The 20,276-nt window shown below is 44.2% G+C and overlaps 1 protein-coding gene across 2 annotated transcripts in view; it reads right to left on the bottom strand.

Annotated features, from left to right (window-relative positions):
* Positions 1-2,384: 2,384 nt before the first annotated feature.
* Positions 2,385-20,276, bottom strand: part of C5H21orf91 (chromosome 5 C21orf91 homolog) — a 59,209-nt gene continuing 41,317 nt past the window's right edge. For both annotated transcript variants that reach the window (XM_030204211.1, XM_030204210.1), the window contains exon 5: positions 2,385-3,826. In XM_030204211.1, coding sequence (XP_030060071.1) covers positions 3,660-3,826 — 167 coding nt within the window. In that variant the 3' untranslated portion in view covers positions 2,385-3,659. The remainder of the gene's footprint in view (positions 3,827-20,276) is intronic.

Genomic DNA, 20,276 nt, shown 5'->3' with positions numbered 1-20,276 from the left:
GCAACCCCGAGCGGCCCTCATTGGTTCACACTCAAGCAACAAAATGAGGTTCTGGTTTTGGCCAAAACCAGGTAATGAGTTCTGGTTGAAACTGAAAAAGCAGGTTGTTGGCCTCTACACACTATATACACCTTGCTGTGTGCTACCTACATATATAGTATTCTTTCCAAAAACAGAAAGCATTTTGAAAATACATTGATTTATGTACAGTCCAATCTTTACTTAGGTGCATACACAAATTCTGAAGTGCAGATGGTGGTATGTCCGCAGGATCATTAAATCCAACATGGTGTAATACAGCAAGATGATGGAGAGGGGGGAGGGGAGCAGAGAACACACTGCACTTCCATCAGAAAGAGTATAAAGTAATATTTTATTAAGGAGGATAAGGCAACCATTACAAGGTTACAGTGGACAGCTGTGATAGAGGATTAAAAATTGAGACACTGAGCATGAAAACTCCAAACAAATTAAGAAGTACCTGAATACCACAAGAGTAAAAATAATTTAAACACAATTTTTAAAGAACATTTTTAAAAAGATATATGCAAATTAAGCAGTCCAAATGTTATTGCAGTTTTTAAAGGAAAAAAAAAAAGAAAGATTCTCTTCTAGTCTCTATGAAGCCGACTTAAATTTTGTTCCAGTGACAAATGTAAATAAAAACAAACCTTAAACACACGTATTCCGCAAGTGCAGTTATCTCACAGAACAGTGTTTTCCCCAAGTCAATCCTGGAGAACCCCTTGCCAGTTGGGTTTTCAGGATATCCTAAATGAATATGCAAGAAAGAGATTTGTATACAATGGAGGCAGTGTCTGCATATCAATCTCATTGTGGATAACCTGACTGGCAAGGGGGTATTCTAGAATCAACTACTTAATCTTCTGACAGTGTTTCTTAAGCACCACCACAGCAAAATCACCCATCATCTAAACAGGATCGTGATCACCTCCTACAGCAGATGCAATTTTGTCCCTACAACATTTGTGCTCTGCCTGTTAAGCAAACTAAACAAGAGGGATTTGTATTTTTACAAGTCAACCTTAAATCTCCTTAGTCATGACCTTATTGCCTTTACTCAAAGCCTCTTATTGCGTCTGCCTGTGTTTCGACTAGATCAATACTTCTCAAATCTTTTTGTGGCCCCCCACGATGGTGGCCAAATAAAATTGTAAGATCCCCTGGAGGTACAGAATGATGCACTAGTGTGGTTAGTGCAGTGGGCTGAGAAACTGGGTTCAGTTCTTACTGCAGCTCCTTGTGACCTTGGGAAAGTCAACTCTCCACTGCCCCAAAAACAAACAAACAAACAAAAAAAAGAGAATGTGAGCCCACTAGGGACAGAGAAAGTACCTGCATATAATATGTAGACCACTTGGTTTGTATAAGAGAAAGGGGTATATCAAATACATGACACTTTACCCCAAATGCAGGTTTTGTGACTCCATTTGGAGTCCTAACCCCCAATTTGAGAAGCTCTGGACTACAGTGTAAGGTCCAAGGAGTCAGGACTTCCTTAGGTGCCTCTGTAGGGTACTGCATATAAATACTTGATTTCTGTTTGTTTATTATAAGTGCAGTTGCGGTCAGAGCAGACTTCTGAGCGTAACACTTTAATTTTCAAAACCTCTCTAGTTTTGTCTATGCTGTGGGACCACACTGTTGCTAGTTTTTTTTGTCCACCCTTGGAGCAACCACTACACACCCAACATCAATCTATATATCACAACACACCAGCATCTTCTGAAGCCCTTACTGTGTAAGCATACAGTAAATCAAAAAGCAAGGCCTGCAAAGAAAACCTGAATCAGGAAGTATGAAACACAAATACGAAGCAAAATTACAAAGTTCAGTAATATCTAAAAAGTATACACAAACAGAACAGTTGAGTTTAACTGCTGGATGGCTACTGAAAGAGAAAACAAAAGGTGTACAAAAATGATTAAGGACCAACCTAGCAGTTGATTCAACTTTATTCACCAGATTGGGCTCATACTGAGTGGTTTAGGATCCCAAATATTGTACAATGGCGCCACCTCCTGGTCTCAAGTCCAAGGTGCAACAATAAAAGGTTCTCTAGAGGGCCCTTGACTGCAGCATATTATAAAACATTCCTGCTTGTAAAACCCATTACACACATCTCCTACCTCTGTCACTGAGCAGCACAACCAGCAAGATGGTGTCATTTTGTCCCTATATTTATTGGCTCAAATCAGTTTAAGAAGTTGCACATAAAGCTGGTGGCCCAGCAGTAGATACCTGAAACCTGGGTGATCAAAACTAAAGTGGTGTGATTACTGCATAGGAATATTTGGTTTACAAAAATGACAGCACCAGCAAATTTACAGCATTCATTTGAAGCATTCCCCACCCCCTCTTTAAAAAAAATGTATATCAGCCATAAACACAGCTTGTAAACACTTGAAAATGGTATATTGTAAACTTTCTTCTAAGTTTGCATATTCAGACTTGTGTGTCTCAAATACTGTGCTTGCTTTTGCATCTGCAACATATAAAACATTACCAAGGAAACCAAGATAAAGTATATTTATTTAAAAAAAAAATTACCAGTTGTCAAACTAGCTTCCAACATATCTGCATACTTAAAAAAAAAAAAATGTACATCCCTCGTTCGTTCAGGATAAAAAGCTCAAGCCTTCCTGAAATTCCACATTTCAAAACATAATTCAATATATACATATATTTCTATCACTAATTAGCAAAACCTGCCACTGGAAACCAAAACATCATCCAGCGAGCAAATAAATCCCCAGTGGTCTAAAAACCAAAATAAACCTGGTCACAGCACACAAATCCAGAAACAGTATTGAATGCTTTTTTTTTTATATTTATTTGGTAAGAAAAACTTGAAAAAAGTACCAAAAATAGTAAGCTTGGTCTTCTTTACTCTTTAGTATCAAAAATCTGATAATAAAATATAGCTTGTAATAAATAGGGAACGTGAACTTGAACAAATACTGATTTCATCTTTTAAAGCTCTCTCAGAAAGTCATCCAATATAATGTACACAAATGATATGTTTCGACCCACATCAACTTGAAAAAGCTGCTTGCAAGCAAGCAGATTGTTACATATTAAAAAAATCACTATTTGCCACAGCTGAATGTTCTCAGCTGCCATGGTGTACAGCATTCCACAAAAAAGGAATCCCTACACCTTATATAAAAAGGCCAGATTCCCACCTCTTAACACTACTCCAACCCTCATCCTCCTTAGAGGTGATCTGAGGATGCTCGATGTGTGCTGTTCACTGACTCAAACAGGAAGCGGGCGGAAGTCAGGTAGAGAATCCAACTTTCTGGGATGGCATTTAAAAAAAAAAAAAAAAAAAGGGAGCAGAAACCCATGTCGCTCAACCCTCACAAATACAAGTCTTGTGACAGAGCGATCAGTCCTCTCCCAAAAATCTGAATCCCCACCCTTAATGTGTTTAGAAATGGTTTCAGAAAGTTATTCTGAACTGCTTGTTTAATATATTTAAGGCTCATGATACAATCCGATTAAAAAAGTAGTCAGGTTCTTCTCACCAGGTTTTATGAATTTTGTGCATTTGTATTTAAGTTCCTGCTATAGTCCAAGACCACATTAGCTGCAGCCTACGGCTGAGGACACGACATGGTGACGCTGAACCACAGCTAGTGATGGAGGGTGATGCTGGCCTTCGTTCCAGCTCGCCCCACCTGCAGACATGGCAACTTAGAACAGTTCTTCAGCAGCTGCTCAATAGCCACGTTCCGCACCTGTAGTTCCGAGGACAGCGAGTCCTTCTCCTGCACCACACATGCCAGTTCCTCAAACACTTCTGGAAAAGAAAAACAGAGAAAGATCGGCATTTAGCTGCTCAGGCTATACAGTAAATCCAACACACTGCGCTGGCTATTGAGTATTATCAAGCTCACGGTTCAGACTTACAGGACTGCATACAAGATGTTGCATGTTCTCTTCCCCCCTCACCCTATGCCAACAGAAAAGTTTTAATTCTAGAAGGAATCGTCTGAAAAATGCCTCTCTTTGTCTGTTCTTGTGTATTCCTGCCAATCAGAAATCACCTTTGTTGGGGAACCATGACCACTTTTGTGCCCCCAAACTTTTACAAAGATATGGAGAACAGCCAGAAGAGGGGAAAAAAAAAACGGTAAGTGATCAAGGTAAACTAGTCTATTGTGAAGGTAAGTGAAAGGACATAAGGATAGCCATACTGGGTCAGACCAATGGTCCATCTAGCCCAGTATCCTGTTTCCAGCAGTGGCCAATCCAGGTCACAAGTACCTGACAGAAATCCAAATAATAGCAACATTCCGTGCTACCAATCCCAGGGCAAGCAGTGGCTTCTCCCCCATGTCCATCTCAATAACAGACTATGGACTTTTCCTCCAGGAACTTGTCCAAACCTTTTTTTAAACCCAGGTATGCAGATGGAGTGGAGTTCGATTCCCACTGTTGCTCCTTGTGACCTTGAACAAGCCACTTAACCCTCCACTGCCTCAGGTACAAAAACCAAGATTGTGAGCCCTCTAGGGACAGACATAATACCTGCTTATAATCGGATTGTAAACCACATTGAACCTGAATTCTGTTTGGGATAATGTGGGATATAAATGTCATAAGTAAAATAAACCACTGATAAGCTCTGGAACTTGCTGCTGGAGGATGTATTAACTATTCATTCATTGAGTGAAAAAATATTTCCTCCTATTTGTTTTAAAAGTATTTCCATGTAATTTAATTGAGCTCTGTTTATTCAAATTAAAAGATGAGGGATGGTTTGAACACCTGATCACCACCCCCCTTTTTCCACTAGAGAGAAGTAGTTAACAAGCTTAAAATTACAGCTGGGAGATTTAAATTAGATAGTGGAAGCGATATTCCAATTGCAAGAATAGACAAGACCTGTATATTGAAGCCTGCAGCATTGAGAGACTAATCATTTTCTTCTTTCCACTGGAGACAGAGCTTTCAATGCTTCAGAAGAATTAGGACTTCAGTCTGCTGCAAGGCAGGAAATAGACTCAGTTCACTAAGGCTTCCCTTCTATTCCATAACCATATGGAAAAAAGATTTGGCAACTGGGCTTTACATCACATACTACTCTCATTTAGATTTGTACTACATCGCTATCGGTAAGATATCCCTGGCAAACGGACGTACCATAACTGGCTTTGAGATCTGCCACAAAATGTAACAGCAGCAAGTTTGTGTGTACATTAAACAGGGCTGTGGAGTGGGAATCAATTTTGAGTGGAGTTGAGTTGGTAAAAATGTATCAACTCCAGCTTCAAAATATTAAAAAAAACTCATTTAATATAGGGTAAATTTATCAATTTTATACATAAACACATATCTTTGTTCCGGTCTTTGTCCTGGATCTAAAAGCCTAGTGGAGGGCGTGAATGACATGAGGAAGGACCTAGCGAAGCTAGAGGAATGGACCGATATTTGGCAACTAAGGTTTAATCCCCAAAAATGCAGGGTCATGCACTTGGGTCGCAAAAATCCAAGGGAACGGTATAGTATAGGGGGTGAAGTGCTTCAGTGTGCGAAGAAAGAGCGGGACTTGGGGGTGATTGTGTCTGACGACCTTAAAGCTTTCAAACAGGTAGAAAAAGTGACGGCCAAAGCCAGAAGGATGCTTGGGTGCATAAAGAGAGGCATGACCAGCAGGAAAAAGGAGGTGATAGTGCCGTTGTATAAGTCTCTGGTGAGGCCCCATTTGGAGTACTGCATGCAGTTCTGGAGACCGCACCTAAGGAAAGATATAAACAGGATGGAGTCGGTCCATAGGGCGGCTATGAAATTAGTAAGCGGTCATGAAAGCAAAAATTATAGGGACAGGTTTATGAACCTCAACCTGTATATGCTGGAAGAGAGGAGGGAGAGAGGAGACATGATAGAAACGTTTAAATATCTCAAGGGCATTTATGTACAGGAAGAGAGCCTTTTCCAAATGAAGGAGAGCTCTGGAATGAGGGGGCATATGACAAAGTTAAGCGGGAATAGGCTTAGGAGTAACCTAAGGAAGTATTATTTCACAGAAAGGGTGGTGGAGGCGTGGAATGGCCTCCTGGTGGAGGTGGTGGAGTCGAGAACTGTTCCAGAATTTAAAAAGGCATGGGATCGCTTAGGAACAGGAAGAATTAGGGGTTACAGAGGATGGGCAGACTGGATGGGTCATATGGCCTTTATCTGCCGTCATGTTTCTCTGTTTCTAAGTAGGAGTCTGAGCTGGAGTTGGACAGTAGAAAATAGAGGAGTCAGCAGCTAAGATTTGATATACCAATTCTACAGCCCTGGCATTAAAAGCAGGCTCCAAAAATAACCCATTAATGCTATCAAGTATTCATAAGCTCCCTGCTTACACTGGTGGTAGTATTGACCTAGTTTACAGCACATTTCTTATACATATATTGTAACACATACAAAGGACATGATTTTCTTTAATGTAAAGTACTTAGAACTGCTTGATATTCATATCAAAGCAGATTGACAAAAATAAAGGCATTCAGCCAGCAAATCCCCTTTTAACTTTTCCAACCCAAGAGAAGCTGGAAAGAATTACACAAAGACATCAAGAAGGTCTGCCTGCTGGCAAAGTAACTCTCCAAAGATTTAATGGGAATTTGATTAAACTTGGTATTATTTGAAGGGGGGGGGGGGGGGAAGAGAGGTAAAAAGTGTTCAAGGGGGTTCGAGAGAAATAAGCCCCCTCTCCTCCTGAATAAAAATAACCCAAACGTTTTTTTCTACAGGAGAAACAGTTCCAACTTCTGCAGCATAGGAGTTGAAACACACTGGTTAGGAATTGCTCCTTTCAAACTGCCTCTCCGCATTCCCCAGACCCACCTCCAACAACTACCTTCAACACCCTCAAAAGCTATTACTCACAATTACACCCTCCAAACTTCCAACTGCTCCTACTGCCTAAACTATCCCCTACAGCTGCTACAATCACCCCTCCCCAAACTATTCTCCCTGCAACTACTACCCATTCCCCAAAACTACCCCCAACTGCCCTACCCTCCACCTAATCAACCCCCCCCCCAAACTGGCTTACAATTACCCCAACCCTCAAACTAACCCCTACAACCTGCCCCCACCACCCCAACTAAACCCCCACTGCTGCTACATTATCCCTTAACTGTCTCCACTCTCCCACTTTCAAACTACCTCCCACAACTGTTCCATCGTACACAAACTACCCCACCCCTAAATCTACCCTCTAAAAACCTAGTCCACTGCTCTTCAAACTACACACGCAGTACCCCAACACCCCCTGAAAGTGCTCTTTCCCCCACAGCCGCTCCCTATAGCACGTGAGCACACACATGGATTGTAAATAAATTCCCTATTCATTATGGGAGATCAGAATGAATAAAAATGCCTGTTTTAGTTTGTCAATTACTTTGTGAAGACTGATGAAAATCATGCAGTTCTCTTACTGGCTGCATTGTGTACTGCCAACTTATCTGTTGCCGTGGGCAGATTGAGGGCGTCTCTTAAAAACGTGAGCATGCCTTAGTAAAAGACACCTTAAAAGCACTGGCAAACCAAATCCATACTTAGGATTGCCAACTAAGTCCTGAGCACATCTCATAGGACTCTCTAAATAGGTCCTATCTGGCTTTTTTTTTTTTTTTTTTAAAGATTAACACATTTTTGTATTAATGTCGAGAAGGTATAAGGACAGTTATGTGTCTGGACATTTTTCTCTTGTTTAAAGAGCAACCTTTAATTCTCTAATCCTCCGTTGTATGTGAACAAGTCTACTCGGCCTGCTTCCAGTTTAACTAGCAACAGAGAGAATATGGCTAGGATTCAGTCAATGGCAAGGCACTGGGGCGAAGCACTGGAAGGCAACTCTAGTCACAGGAATGGAAGAGGTAAAATGGGGAAGTTCTTTGAGCTGTACAAGTAACATTTCTGCATACGGTGGGGGTTGGGGAGTGGGGGAGGGGCAGAGCAGAAATAAAGCCTTGCAAAAAATGCCCCAATACATTTCAAGGACGGAACCTCTTCCAACAACTGCAGCATACATTACACTGATTCACTATAACACAGTGATTAAGGAACTGCACTTTTTTTTAAAGTGTCCTCTCCCAATCATAGAAGCAAAAATAGTTTCCTCATTTTTTTCCATTCTTGAGATATTTGAATCAATTTTCCTCTAAGCCTCTCCTACTCAGCTACTTACCATGATGAATGAATGAAATCAGTGGTGCTACTCCAATGGTCATCAAATGACCAAGCAGGTATAATAATACAGTCAGGTACAAACATTTTAGACACCCCTGGCCAAGCTGTAGGCTTCAATGAATCACTAAGCTAGCATAACCTCTCCATGGTACAAAAGTTGAACACAATTATCTTTCTGCAGTTTATAATTCATAATTACTATTTGCAGTTTTTACAGGTTCAAAAGAAAATAGTGAATATGGCAGATGTAAATGTTTGTGCACCCTTTCAGTCAGAAAGTGGTTAACATCTTTGGCAGATTTGGCAGCTGCTACAGGAACTTTTTAAAAGCTAAAGAGTCTTTATTCTAGCTTTTGGAATTATTCCCACCCCCCATTTCCGTTGCAGAACTTTCTAGCTCAAAAATATACTTAGGTCTCTCTGCATGCATTGTGCATTTTGAGATCTAGTCAGAGATATTCAATAGAGGAAAGAGAGATGTGGTAGCCGTGTTAGTCCACTTCTAAAGCCAGTCAACAGAAATAGAATAAAATAAAACAGAGAAAAGAAAATAAGATGATACCTTTTTTATTACTACTACTACTAACTAACATTTCTAAAGCGCTACTAGGGTTACGCAGCGTTGTACAATTTAAACATAGAAGGACAGTCCCTGCTCAAAGAGCTTACAATCTAAAAGACAAGAGAACAATCTAAAGACAAGTATACAATCTAGAGGACGAGTGAACAGTTAATCTGATAGGGTGGATAGATTGGGGCATTCTATATTTCTCAAGCGGTTAGGCGCCGAAGGCAGCATTGAAGAGGTGAGTTTTAAGCAGAGATTTGAAGATGGGTAGGGAGGGGGCATGGCGTATGGGTAAAGGAAGATTGTTCCAGGCATAGGGTGAGGCAAGGCAGAATGAGCGGAGCCTGGAGTTAGCAGTGGTGGAGAAGGGTACTGAGAGAAGTGCTTTGTCCTGTGAGCGGAGGTTACGGGCGGGAACATAGGGGGAGATGAGGGTGGAGAGGTAGTGAGGAGCCGCAGACTGAGTGCATTTGTAGGTAAGGAGGAGGAGCTTGAATTGTATGCGATATCTGATCGGAAGCCAATGAAGTGATTTGAGGAGAGGGGTGATATGAGTATATCAGTTCTGGCGGAATATAAGACGTGCGGCAGCGTTCTGAACGGATTGAAGGGGGGATAGATGGCTGAGTGGGAGGCCGGTGAGCAGTAAGTTGCAGTAATCAAGGCGAGAGGTAATGAGAGCGTGGACGAGAGTTCTGGTGGTGTGCTCAGAGAGGAAAGGGCGAATTTTGCTGATGCTGAAGAGGAAGAAGCGACAGGTCTTGGCAGTCTGTTGGATATGCGCAGAGAAGGAGAGGGATGAGTCGAAGATGACTCCGAGGTTGCGGGCAGATGGGACGGGGAGGATGAGGGTGTTATCAACTGAGATAGAGAGTGGAGGAAGAGGAGAAGTGGGTTTAGGAGGAAAGACGAGGAGCTCGGTCTTGGACATGTTCAGCTTCAGGTGGCGGTTGGACATCCATGCTGCAATGTCGGATAAACAGGCCGATACCTTGGCCTGGGTCTCCGCGGTGATGTCAGGTGTGGAGAGGTATAGCTGGGTGTCATCAGCATAAAGATGATACTGAAAACCATGAGACGAGATCAGCGAGCCCAGGGAAGAGGTGTAGATTGAGAAAAGAAGGGGTCCAAGGACAGATCCCTGGGGAACTCCAACAGATAGTGGGATGGGAGTGGAGGAAGATCCATGGGAGTGTACCCTGAAGGTGCGGTGGGAGAGATAAGAGGAGAACCAGGAGAGGACAGGGCCTTGGAACCCAAAAGAGGACAGCGTGGCAAGAAGTAAATCATGATTGACAGTGTCAAACACGGCGGAAAGATCGAGGAGGATGAGGATGGAGTAGTGCCTCTGGATTTGGCCAGGAGCAGGTCATTGCAAACTTTAGAGAGTGCTGTTTCTGTCGAGTGCAGAGGGCGAAAACAGGATTGAAGTGGATCGAGGATGGCATGAGAGGAGAGAAAATCAAGGCAGCGGCTGTGAACGGCGCGCTCAAGTATTTTGGAGAGGAAGGGTAAAAGAGAGATGGGGCGGTAGTTGGAGGGGCAGGTAGGGTCAAGTGAAGGTTTTTTGAGGAGAGGTGTGACAACGGCGTGCTTGAAGGTGTCAGGGACAGTTGCAGTGGAGAGAGAGAGGTTGAGGATGCGACAGATGGAGGGGGTGACAGTATGGGAGATGGTGTTGAGTAGGTTGGTGGGGATGGGATCAGAGGAACAGGTGGTGCATTTCGAGGAGGAAAGAAGGCGGGAAGTTTCATCCTCGGTGATCTCAGGAAAAGAGGAGAAAGAGGCCTGGGTAGGTTGGTTGAGGGAGAGGGTTAAAGGGTGAAGAGGAGGTGGTGGCTTGGTCGTGAACTCAAGGTTGATCTTTTGCACTTTGTCGCGGAAATAGTCGGCCAGTGATTGAGGAGAGAGAGAAGGGGGAGTAGGAGCAGGGGGTACTTTTAGGAGGGAGTTAAGGGTGGTGAAGAGACGACGAGGGTTGGAGCTGAGAGAATTGGTCAATTGGGTGTAATAGTCCTGTTTTGCACGGAATAGGGAGGAGTGGAGGGAGGATAGTATGAATTTGTAGTGGAGGAAGTCTGAAAGGGTACGAGATTTCCTCCAGAGACGCTCAGCGGATCGGGTGCAGGAGCGAAGGTAACGGATGCAAGGAGTCAGCCAGGGCTGGGGATTGGTGCGCTTTGTGGGACGGGAGATGGATGGTGCGAGGGTGTCCAAAGCAGAGGAGAGAGCGGTATTGTAAGCGGAGACCGCTTTGTTGACAGTTTCGGAGGACGTGATGGAGGGGAGGAGATTAGAGATAGTAGATAAGGTGGAGGGGTCAATAGCTTGGAGGTTCCTGGAGGTGGTGGTTAAAGTTGGACGGGGTGGAGGGGGGGGGTGAAGAAGTGTGAATGTGATCAGGTGATGATCGGAGAGAGGAAGAGCTGAGACATGGAAATTGGAGGGTGAGCCGGAGGAGGAGAGGACGAGGTCAAGACAATGGCCGTCACGGTGAGTAGGGGTGGTGGAGCACAGCTGGAGGTTGAAGGAGGATATTAGGGTGAGGAACTTAGAAGCATGGGGGTCGGATAGGTCATCAGCGTGTACGTTAAAGTCTCCGAGAATGAGGGACGGAGATGAGGGGTCAAGAAAGACGGAGAGCCAAGCATCAAAGTCGGTGAGGAAGGAAGGGAAGGATTTATCAGGGGGGCGGTAAATGACTGCCACTCTGAGTGGTAGCGGGTAGAATAGCCGGATGGAATGGGCTTCAAAGGATGAGAAGCAGTGAGACTGCGGTAGGTGGAGGGGTTGGAAACTACAGGAGGGTGAGAGTAGTAGCCCAACGCCTCCGCCGCGGCCAACTGGGCGGGGCGTGTGGGAGAAGAGATAGCCTCCATGGCAGAGGGCTGCAACTGAGGCAGAGTCTTCCGGGGAGATCCAGGTTTCGGTTAGGGCGAGCAGTTGAAGGGAGCGAGAGATAAAGAGATCGTGGGTGAGAGACAGTTTGTTGCAGACTGAGTGGGCATTCAACAAGGCGCATGAGAAGGGGAGGGAGGAGGGGGGAAGGAGGGGAATAGAGACGAGATTGGAGACATCCCGGGATCGTTCGCAAGGATAGGACGGGGACAGGTGGGGGGACCTGGATTAGGGTTAATGTCTCCCGCGGATAGCAGGAGGAGGAGCAAGAGTGCGGAGGAGGGTGGGGGAGGTCGGGCGACGAAGACGGGGTGTACTTAGGAGGAATGGGGATGGGTTAATGGCAAGAAGGAAGTGCTGAAGGTTGAGAGCTAGGAAGGAGGAGGGGGACACGAGGGATGGTGAGGTGAGGGATGGAGGTGAATAGGGTATTGCGGTGGCGGGCAGGGTGGGAGGGCAGTAGGTTCTAATGGTAGACAGTGGGAGTGGGGGGGGGAAGAAGATTAGGAAGGGACAGGGCAAGGAAGAGAACATGGACAGGGGCCATAGGTGGTGACTGAGGTGTAACAGGTGACTATGTAGTGACTGAGGTGTTAAGCCGTTAACAGGTGTTAATAGGTGACTATGTAATGACTGAGGTGTTAAGCAGATAGGGCTTGAAGCTAGGTTTTGGGTTGGCGATTAGGTAAGTCAATGGCTGATAAGCTGGCAGGCAGGTAGGTAAGTCAATGGCTGAGAGGCTCGCAAGCAGGCAGGCAGGTTACTCGATGTGTTAACAGGCAGATGGATTGGAGCAAGCCGGAACAAGCTGAAACAAGCTGGAACAAGCCGGAACAGGCAGGAACAGATGGACAAGCTGGAACAGATGAACTGTGTCAGGATGAGCAGACGGACAAGCTGGGATCAGGAAGACTGGAACGAGCTGGAACACGCTGGAGCAGAAGAACTGGAGTAAGCAAGGAGAGGCTGGGTCAGGTAGGCTGGAACACACTGGAGCCGATGGACAGCAGGGGGAAGGCTGGATCGGCGGACTGGAACTAGCTGGACATGCTGGATCCGGTGGACTGGGGCAAGCAGGAAGAAGCTGAATCAGGCGGACTGGAACACACTGGAGCTGATAGACTGGAACAGGATCAGGCGGGCTGGAACAAGCTGGGCTCAGGAGAACTGGAACGAGCTGGAACACGCTGGCTGGATCAGGCGGGCTGGAACACGCTGGAGCCGATGGACTGGAACAAGCGGGGGAAGCTGGGTCAGGCGAACTGGAACAAACTGGGATCAGGAGGACTGGAACAAGCTTGAACACGCTGGAGCGGATTGACTGGAGCAAGCAGGGAGAAGCTGGATCAAGCGGACCAGGCCCCACTGGAGCCGATGGACTGCAACAGGCAGGGGGAAGGCTGGATCGGCGGACTGGAACAAGCTGGATCAGGAGGACTGGAACGAGCTGGAACATGCTGGAGCCAGTGGACTGGAGCAAACACGGAGAAGCTGGATCAGGCGGACTGGAACGAGCTGGAACATGCTGGAGCCAGTGGACTGGAGCAAACAGGGGGAAAACTGGATCAGGCGGACTGCAACCCACTGGTGCCGATAGACTGGAACAAGCAGGGGGAAAACTGGATCAAGCGGACTGGAACAAGCTGGAACACGCTGGAGCCGATGGACTGGAGCAAGCAGGGAGAAGCTGGATCAGCGGACTGGAGCAAGCAGGGAGAAGCTGGATCAGCGGACTGCTTGCCTGGGATCAGGCTGGGATCAGGAGGACTGGAACACACAGGAGCCGATAGACTGGAACAAGCAGGTGGGAAGCTGGATAAGGCGGACTGGAACAAGCAGGGATCAGGAGAGCTGGAACGAGCTGGACTATCATCTTATTTTCTTTTCTATGTTTTATTTTATTCTATTTCTATTGACTGGCAATAGAGGAAAGAAAGCTGAAGATTTTGAAATGGCTAAGTCAGAGCTTCTCAACCCAGTCTCTGCATGCACTGCCTCCTTGGTATGCAAATCTCATACATATTCATTGTAGATATGGCCAGGTGTGCCCCAAAGACTGGATTGGGAAGCAATGCTGTATTTACCTAATGAAGGAGTTAGGTCTTACCTAAATTTTCTTTCCTTTAGTCCATACAACTATTCCAGAACGAGTGTGATGCTGAGACCATCAACCAGCAGGTGGAAATAGAGGATACAGAATTGAGGCGTACTGTATAAGCCCGATGTGAAGCCTCTCCAATTCAGTATTGTAACAACTGTCATCCTTCAACAATTATTGAAACAAATGAACAAAGACTAAAGGCAGTAACTTCTGACAGCATCCCACAACGGATGAAGAACAGATAAAGTCTGAATGACAATCCAACTGCAGAAGGAACCATGGGTAGGCTTCTGGAACAGTTGGAAGGACTAAAGGAAAGAAAATGCAGTTAAGTGCAAATTTCTCCTTCCAACTATTCCAGAATGAGTTGATGTTCCAAAGTAGTCCCTATGACAAGTGAGATGCGGTCCCTGCCACTCACAGAACAGATGCCCCAAAAATGGCATCTTGATGAGCTGCAACATCCACCCTATAATGCCTGGCAAAAGGTATGCAGAGTCGACTAAGTGGGCGCCTTACAAATGTCCCCTAGTGAAACACAACTGGAATAAGCCCACAAAGCCACCACAAGCCTCACTGAGTGAGCCTTAAAACGCAAGTACATAAGTATTGCCATAATGGGATAGACCAAAGGTTCATCAAGCCTAGAAACCTGTTTCCCAACAGTGGCCAATCCAGGTAAGAGTCTTGGCATGATCCCAAAACAGTACAATACATTTTATGTTGCTTATCCTAGAAATAAGCAGTGGATTTTCTCCCAAGTCATTTTAATAATAGCTTATGGACTTTTTTTTTTTTTTAGGAAGCTATCCAAACCCGTTTTAACCCCTGCTAAGCTAACTGTTTTTACTACATTCTCTGGCAATGAATTCCAAAGTTTAATTACCAGATAAGTACACTGACAACACTGTTTCCTTTAGCCAGCCTGCAATGGTTGGCTTTCACACTGCTTGACCCTTCCTGGGCTTTCCAAAAGCATGAAAAGTCTATCCAATATCAGGAAGTCATTAGTGACCTCCAAATACTCTAAAAATGCTCTCCTGACAATCAAGAAAACACAGGAGGCATACTCATCCCCCCAATCCTCCTTGCATCCACTGACCGATTAATATGAAGAGCAGAAACCACTTTCATGAGGAAGGAGGGAACCATGCATAAAACAGAGCAAGGGATCCCTACAAGACACTGCCTGCAGCTCTGAAATGCGCCTAGCCAAATCAATAACCGCCAAAAAGACTGTCTTTAGGATAAGATCCTTGACTGCAGAGCTTGAGGGGCTTGATAGATGCCCTCTAAGGATCCCAAAGGGCTAAGTTCAGAGTCCACTTTGTACACATGGGCACACAGGAGGGCAAAGATGACTGACCCCTCAAAAAAAAAAATGGGATGCACAGTCAAGGAAGAATTCTGCAAATGCTCCCAAAAGCACATCAGTGTTGCACTTTAAGAGATCCTAGAGCCAGGCCTTTCTGAATGCCCAACTGGAGAAGAGAGACCATATGAGAGGAGGCAGAGAAAGGAGAAAATATACCAGAGTTTGGACAGCCTTTGAAGCCTGGTGCATGGAAGGGGCTAAAATGCAGATGTAGAACGTTTACAGGCCTGCAGCATTATAGTAATGACGGAATCAGAGGTGACCTATTAAGGGCCAAGCCACAAGACCAAAGGGGGAGGGATCCATTAAAACAGGACCTTGATGCAACAAGTCTGCTTTGAAGGAGCTTCAGGAGCAGGATCAGATCTGCAAACCAGGGCCTCTGAGACAAGTGCAGAGCAAATCAGATCACCAACCCTGGATGCAGGGCTATCTTGTGAAGAATGCACCATTACCATTGGCTATGTTAGAATGTTAGGTATTATTAGGAAAGGAATGGAAAACAAAAATGAGGATGTTATAATGCCTTTGTATTGCTCCATGGTGCGACCGCACCTCGAATATTGTGTTTTCAATTCTGGTCGCCGCATCTCAAAAAAAGATATAGTGGAATTAGAAAAGGTGCAGAGAAGGGTGACGAAAATAATAAAGGGGGTAGGACAACTTCCCTATGAGGAAAGGCTAAAGCGCCTAGGGCTCTTCAGCTTGGAGAAAAGGCGGCTGAGGGGAGATATGATAGAGGTCTATAAAATAATGAGTGGAGTTGAACGGGTGGATGTGAAGCATCTGTTTATGCTTTCCAAAAATACTAGGACTAGGGGGCATGCGATGAAGCTACAGTGTAGCAAATTTAAAATGAATCAGAGAAAATTTTTCTTCACTCAACGTGTAATTCAACTCTGGAATTCGTTGCCAGAGAGTGTGGTAAAGGTGTTAGCTTAGCGGAGTTTAAAAAAGGTTTGGACGACTTCCTAAAGGAAAAGTCCATAGACAGTTACTGAATGGACTTGGGGAAAATCCACTATTTCTGGGATAAGCAGTATAAAATGTTTTGTACTTTTTTGGGATCTTGCCAGGTATATTGTGACCTGGATTGGCCACTGTTGGAAACAGGATGCTGGGCTTGATGGACCTTTGGTCTTTCCCAGTATGGCAATACTTATGAACTTATATATGGGAGAAAGAAAGGAGGCTGTCATACTGCCAAGTCTGTACCAGAATATCCAGACGTCTTGACCCCTTCTCCGTGTGATGACTGAAGGAGGCAGGTTTGGAATTGCACCTGGAGGCCATCACATCCATGACAGAGGGTGAGTTGGACAGAGTTGGACAATTCCCACTCCCCGGATTCAGAGTGCCTGCTGAGGAAGCCCACTTGGACAAAAAAAAAAATAAAATGTATATATAAAAATATAAACATGAGAAAGAGAAAAAAAATTGGTTTTTATTGTTTCTAAGAGAACCTGCAATACGAGCTGCTACCAAGCAGACCAAGTTGGCCTCTGCCTGATGGAACAACAGGTGAGACTCCTCATAATTTCTTTTGGTATGTTGAATTGTTAGGATGTATTAATATTTTGTATATAAGTTAATTCAATTGTATTATGCTGTAAATCGCACTGAACTCATATTTGGGGCCTTAGCAATATATAAGAGCTGTATTGGTATCTGAAATAAGAGGCGTCAGCTCTTCTTTAAGAAATAAGTGGAGGACCTTAGGATCATCCCCTTCCTCAGGCAGTAATATACCCTCTTCCAGCGATTCTCTCAGAAACCATTGAGCCTTGATCAGATGTCTGGAGAGTGTTAGCCTTCAGGCTCCTCCAAAATAGGAGGATCCAAACAGACCCTCTTAGACAGTGGAGGGTCTGCCTGAGGGGGTCGGAGAAACTGCAGAAGCCAACATTTAGCCTGTCCCTGCTTCATCAAAAAGGCTGGATGCATAAGCAGCACAAATTCCTGGGCAAATCCTGAGTGGCTAGGGAGGGCTCTAAGTTCGGCAGCAGCAGTGTCTGCAAAATGGAGGCAGTTTGTGACGGAAGAGCTGGGACCACATTTGCCAGATCAGAATTGTACACTGAAAAAGAAAGGCAAACCCAAGTTTTGTTGCACAGGCAAGGAGCCTGACAGAACCTCTGAAGTAACCTCCCCAGGGCTATCTGCCTCATCTCAGCACCTCTGCAATGCCCTACACGCTGCACATCTGCCCGAGGAGCAGCAGCGGTGGGACCCACAGTGGGAACACTGCTTGACTGTTTCTTCAGGAGCCGCCATTTCCCAGGCAGCTCGAGGCAACAATGAAGGCACTCCACTGAATAATACCGGCGCACTGCAGAGAAAAATCCATGGCTACCGTACCCCCAGGCTCGACATGAGGGAAAACGAGGGAGAGAGGGCTTGACTTATACTCTGAACTCTCCTCACTGCTGCAAGCGGGCTCTGAGCTATGACACCAGGGCTCCACTGGCTACCACTTAACTAAATTGGTCAGGAGCACAGCCTATCACCAGAACATTTGAGAAGCTGTGAAGTACATCCACCACCTGCTGGAAATCCAATACTGAACTGGAGAGACAATGTCAGGCTTATACAGCATGCCTCAATTGATTGCTATACCACATTTAACATTATCAAATGTGGTTAATTAGATTAAAAATGAAAAGACAACATTTGCCTGGAAACAGAACTCCATTGTCTAAAAAAAGGAACGGGAAAAAAAAAAAAAAAAAAAGATACAAAAAAAGCACAGAAATGAAATTTCCTAAAGAGGGAAGCAGAGAGAAAGAGGGGGGGAACAGATGCCACCTGTTGGTCGATGGTCATAACATCCCACTGGTTCTGGAATAGCTGAAGGAGGAAAAGGAAGGTTGATTTTGAGGTATATTTCAAATCATCTTTCTAAAATATCCAACCTCTTCAGCTTCAATTTCTTCACTGACTGTAGTACATTAGTTTCTAAAGATATGATTATCTAGTTGAATCTATTCTCAATATTTTCTATGTCACTGGCTGTCACAAAACCCCAAAGCATAATAAATATGTCCCCATGTTCAAACAGTGGGCAAGGAGTTCTTTTATTCATCCTTTATCTCCAAATGTATCTTGGGTGGTTGTGTCCAAACAGTTCACTGTTCATTTAATCAATCAGTATCAAAACATTTTGGAACAAAGAGCTTAAGTCATATCAAGATATTCTTTTTGCATATTTTAGATGACTTTCATGATGAAGCTATATAAAAAGGTTGCTAACAACTTCCACGTTAGGAGTTACGGACCAAGAAAGGGATCTGGGTGTCGTCGTCGATAACACACTGAAACCTTCTGCTCAGTGTGCTGCTGCGGCTAAGAAAGCGAATAGAATGTTGGGTATTATCAGGAAAGGTATGGAAAACAGGTGTGAGGATGTTATAATGCCGTTGTATCGCTCCATGGTGCGACCGCACCTTGAGTATTGTGTTCAATTCTGGTCGCCGCATCTCAAGAAAGATATAGTAGAATTGGAAAAGGTGCAGCGAAGGGCGACTAAAATGATAGCGGGTATGGGACGACTTCCCTATGAAGAAAGACTAAGGAGGCTAGGGCTATACAGCTTGGAGAAGAGACGGCTGAGGGGAGACATGATAGAGGTATATAAAATAATGAGTGGAGTGGAACAGGTGGATGTGAAGCGTCTGTTCACACTTTCCAAAAATACTAGGACTAGGGGGCATGCGATGAAACTACAGTGTAGTAAATTTAAAACAAATCGGAGAAAATTTTTCTTCACCCAACGTGTAATTAAACTCTGGAATTCGTTGCCGGAGAAAGTGGTGAAGGCGGTTAGCTTAGCAGAGTTTAAAAAGGGGTTGGACGGTTTCCTAAAGGACAAGTCCATAAACCGCTACTAAACGGACTTGGAAAACTCCAAAATTCCAGGAATAACATGTATAGAATGTTTGTACGTTTGGGAAACTTGCCTGGTGCCCTTGGCCTGGATTGGCCGCTGTCGTGGACAGGATGCTGGGCTCGATGGACCCTTGGTCTTTTCCCAGTATGGCATTACTTATGTACTTATGCCGAACATTGTTGTATAAGCAACTATTCCAGTGAGCAATTAATTTTTCAGCAGGTTGCTTGCCATGATCTGTGGATTCTGTTTTACAGATCTGACCAGTTTTTGGGCAGTTCTTAAGATCTTTTCTTGGTCTACCAGAACTTCATTTCTTAACGTTGATCATTAGCTAGAAGTGTTTTATAGCCTTCTCCAGCTTTATAAAAGAGTGAATTATCTTCATTTTCAAATGCTAAGATAACTGGTTAGAGGAACCCATGGTTGATGAAAGCAGATTGTAAGCTCTTTGAGCAGGAACTGTCTTTCTTCTATGTTTGTGCAGCGCTGCGTACGCCTTGTAGCGCTATAGAAATGTTAAATAGTAGTAGTAGGCCAACAATCACAAGCCGAGTTTAGAACTATTACAGTAATTAGACTTTCAGTTACTCGGGTGAAGACAATTTCACAGCTGAATGAGTCACTGTGACCTTTTTTTTTTATATATAGTAGCAACGAACCAACTGGAGGCATTTCCCCACTTTTATTCATTTTTTTTTAAATTATTTTAATCTAATAGAATCACCAAATAAATAGTAATTATGCATTACAATTTGAAGAAATGCTGTTTCACTTAGTGTAATGTACAGCTTGTGTATGGGATTCAGTAAACATAACCTAAGTTAACACACACTAACATAACTAAACCTTTGCACACAACAGTACATGTAAAGCATAGGACTGTGCACAGTGGAAATAGAAACTAAAAACATTAAGGGAAACTTATGAATAAAAACCACAGGGGAAAAATGTTTTTTTTTTTAAATGAACGGACACTTAAAAAAATTTTAACACTCAATAGTGTGTTATTATGATGATCACTGGGGCAATAAAGACATTTTGTGCTCCTTTTACAAAGCGCCACTACCAATTAGCGTGCGCTGAATATGAAGAAACTCACAGGAATTAAATGGACTTCTTCGCATTCAACGCACCACTAATTGAGAGTGCCGCTTTGTAAAAGGAGGCCTTTCTACGTTAAGTGATCTTTTTTGTGAAAACAATGTTAAAATAAGGTTCCCCAAACAAAGTT

Source organism: Microcaecilia unicolor, chromosome 5 (assembly GCF_901765095.1).
Source record: "Microcaecilia unicolor chromosome 5, aMicUni1.1, whole genome shotgun sequence".
Taxonomy (NCBI): Eukaryota; Metazoa; Chordata; class Amphibia; order Gymnophiona; family Siphonopidae; genus Microcaecilia; species Microcaecilia unicolor.
This window is presented reverse-complemented; position numbering and strand designations above follow the sequence as displayed.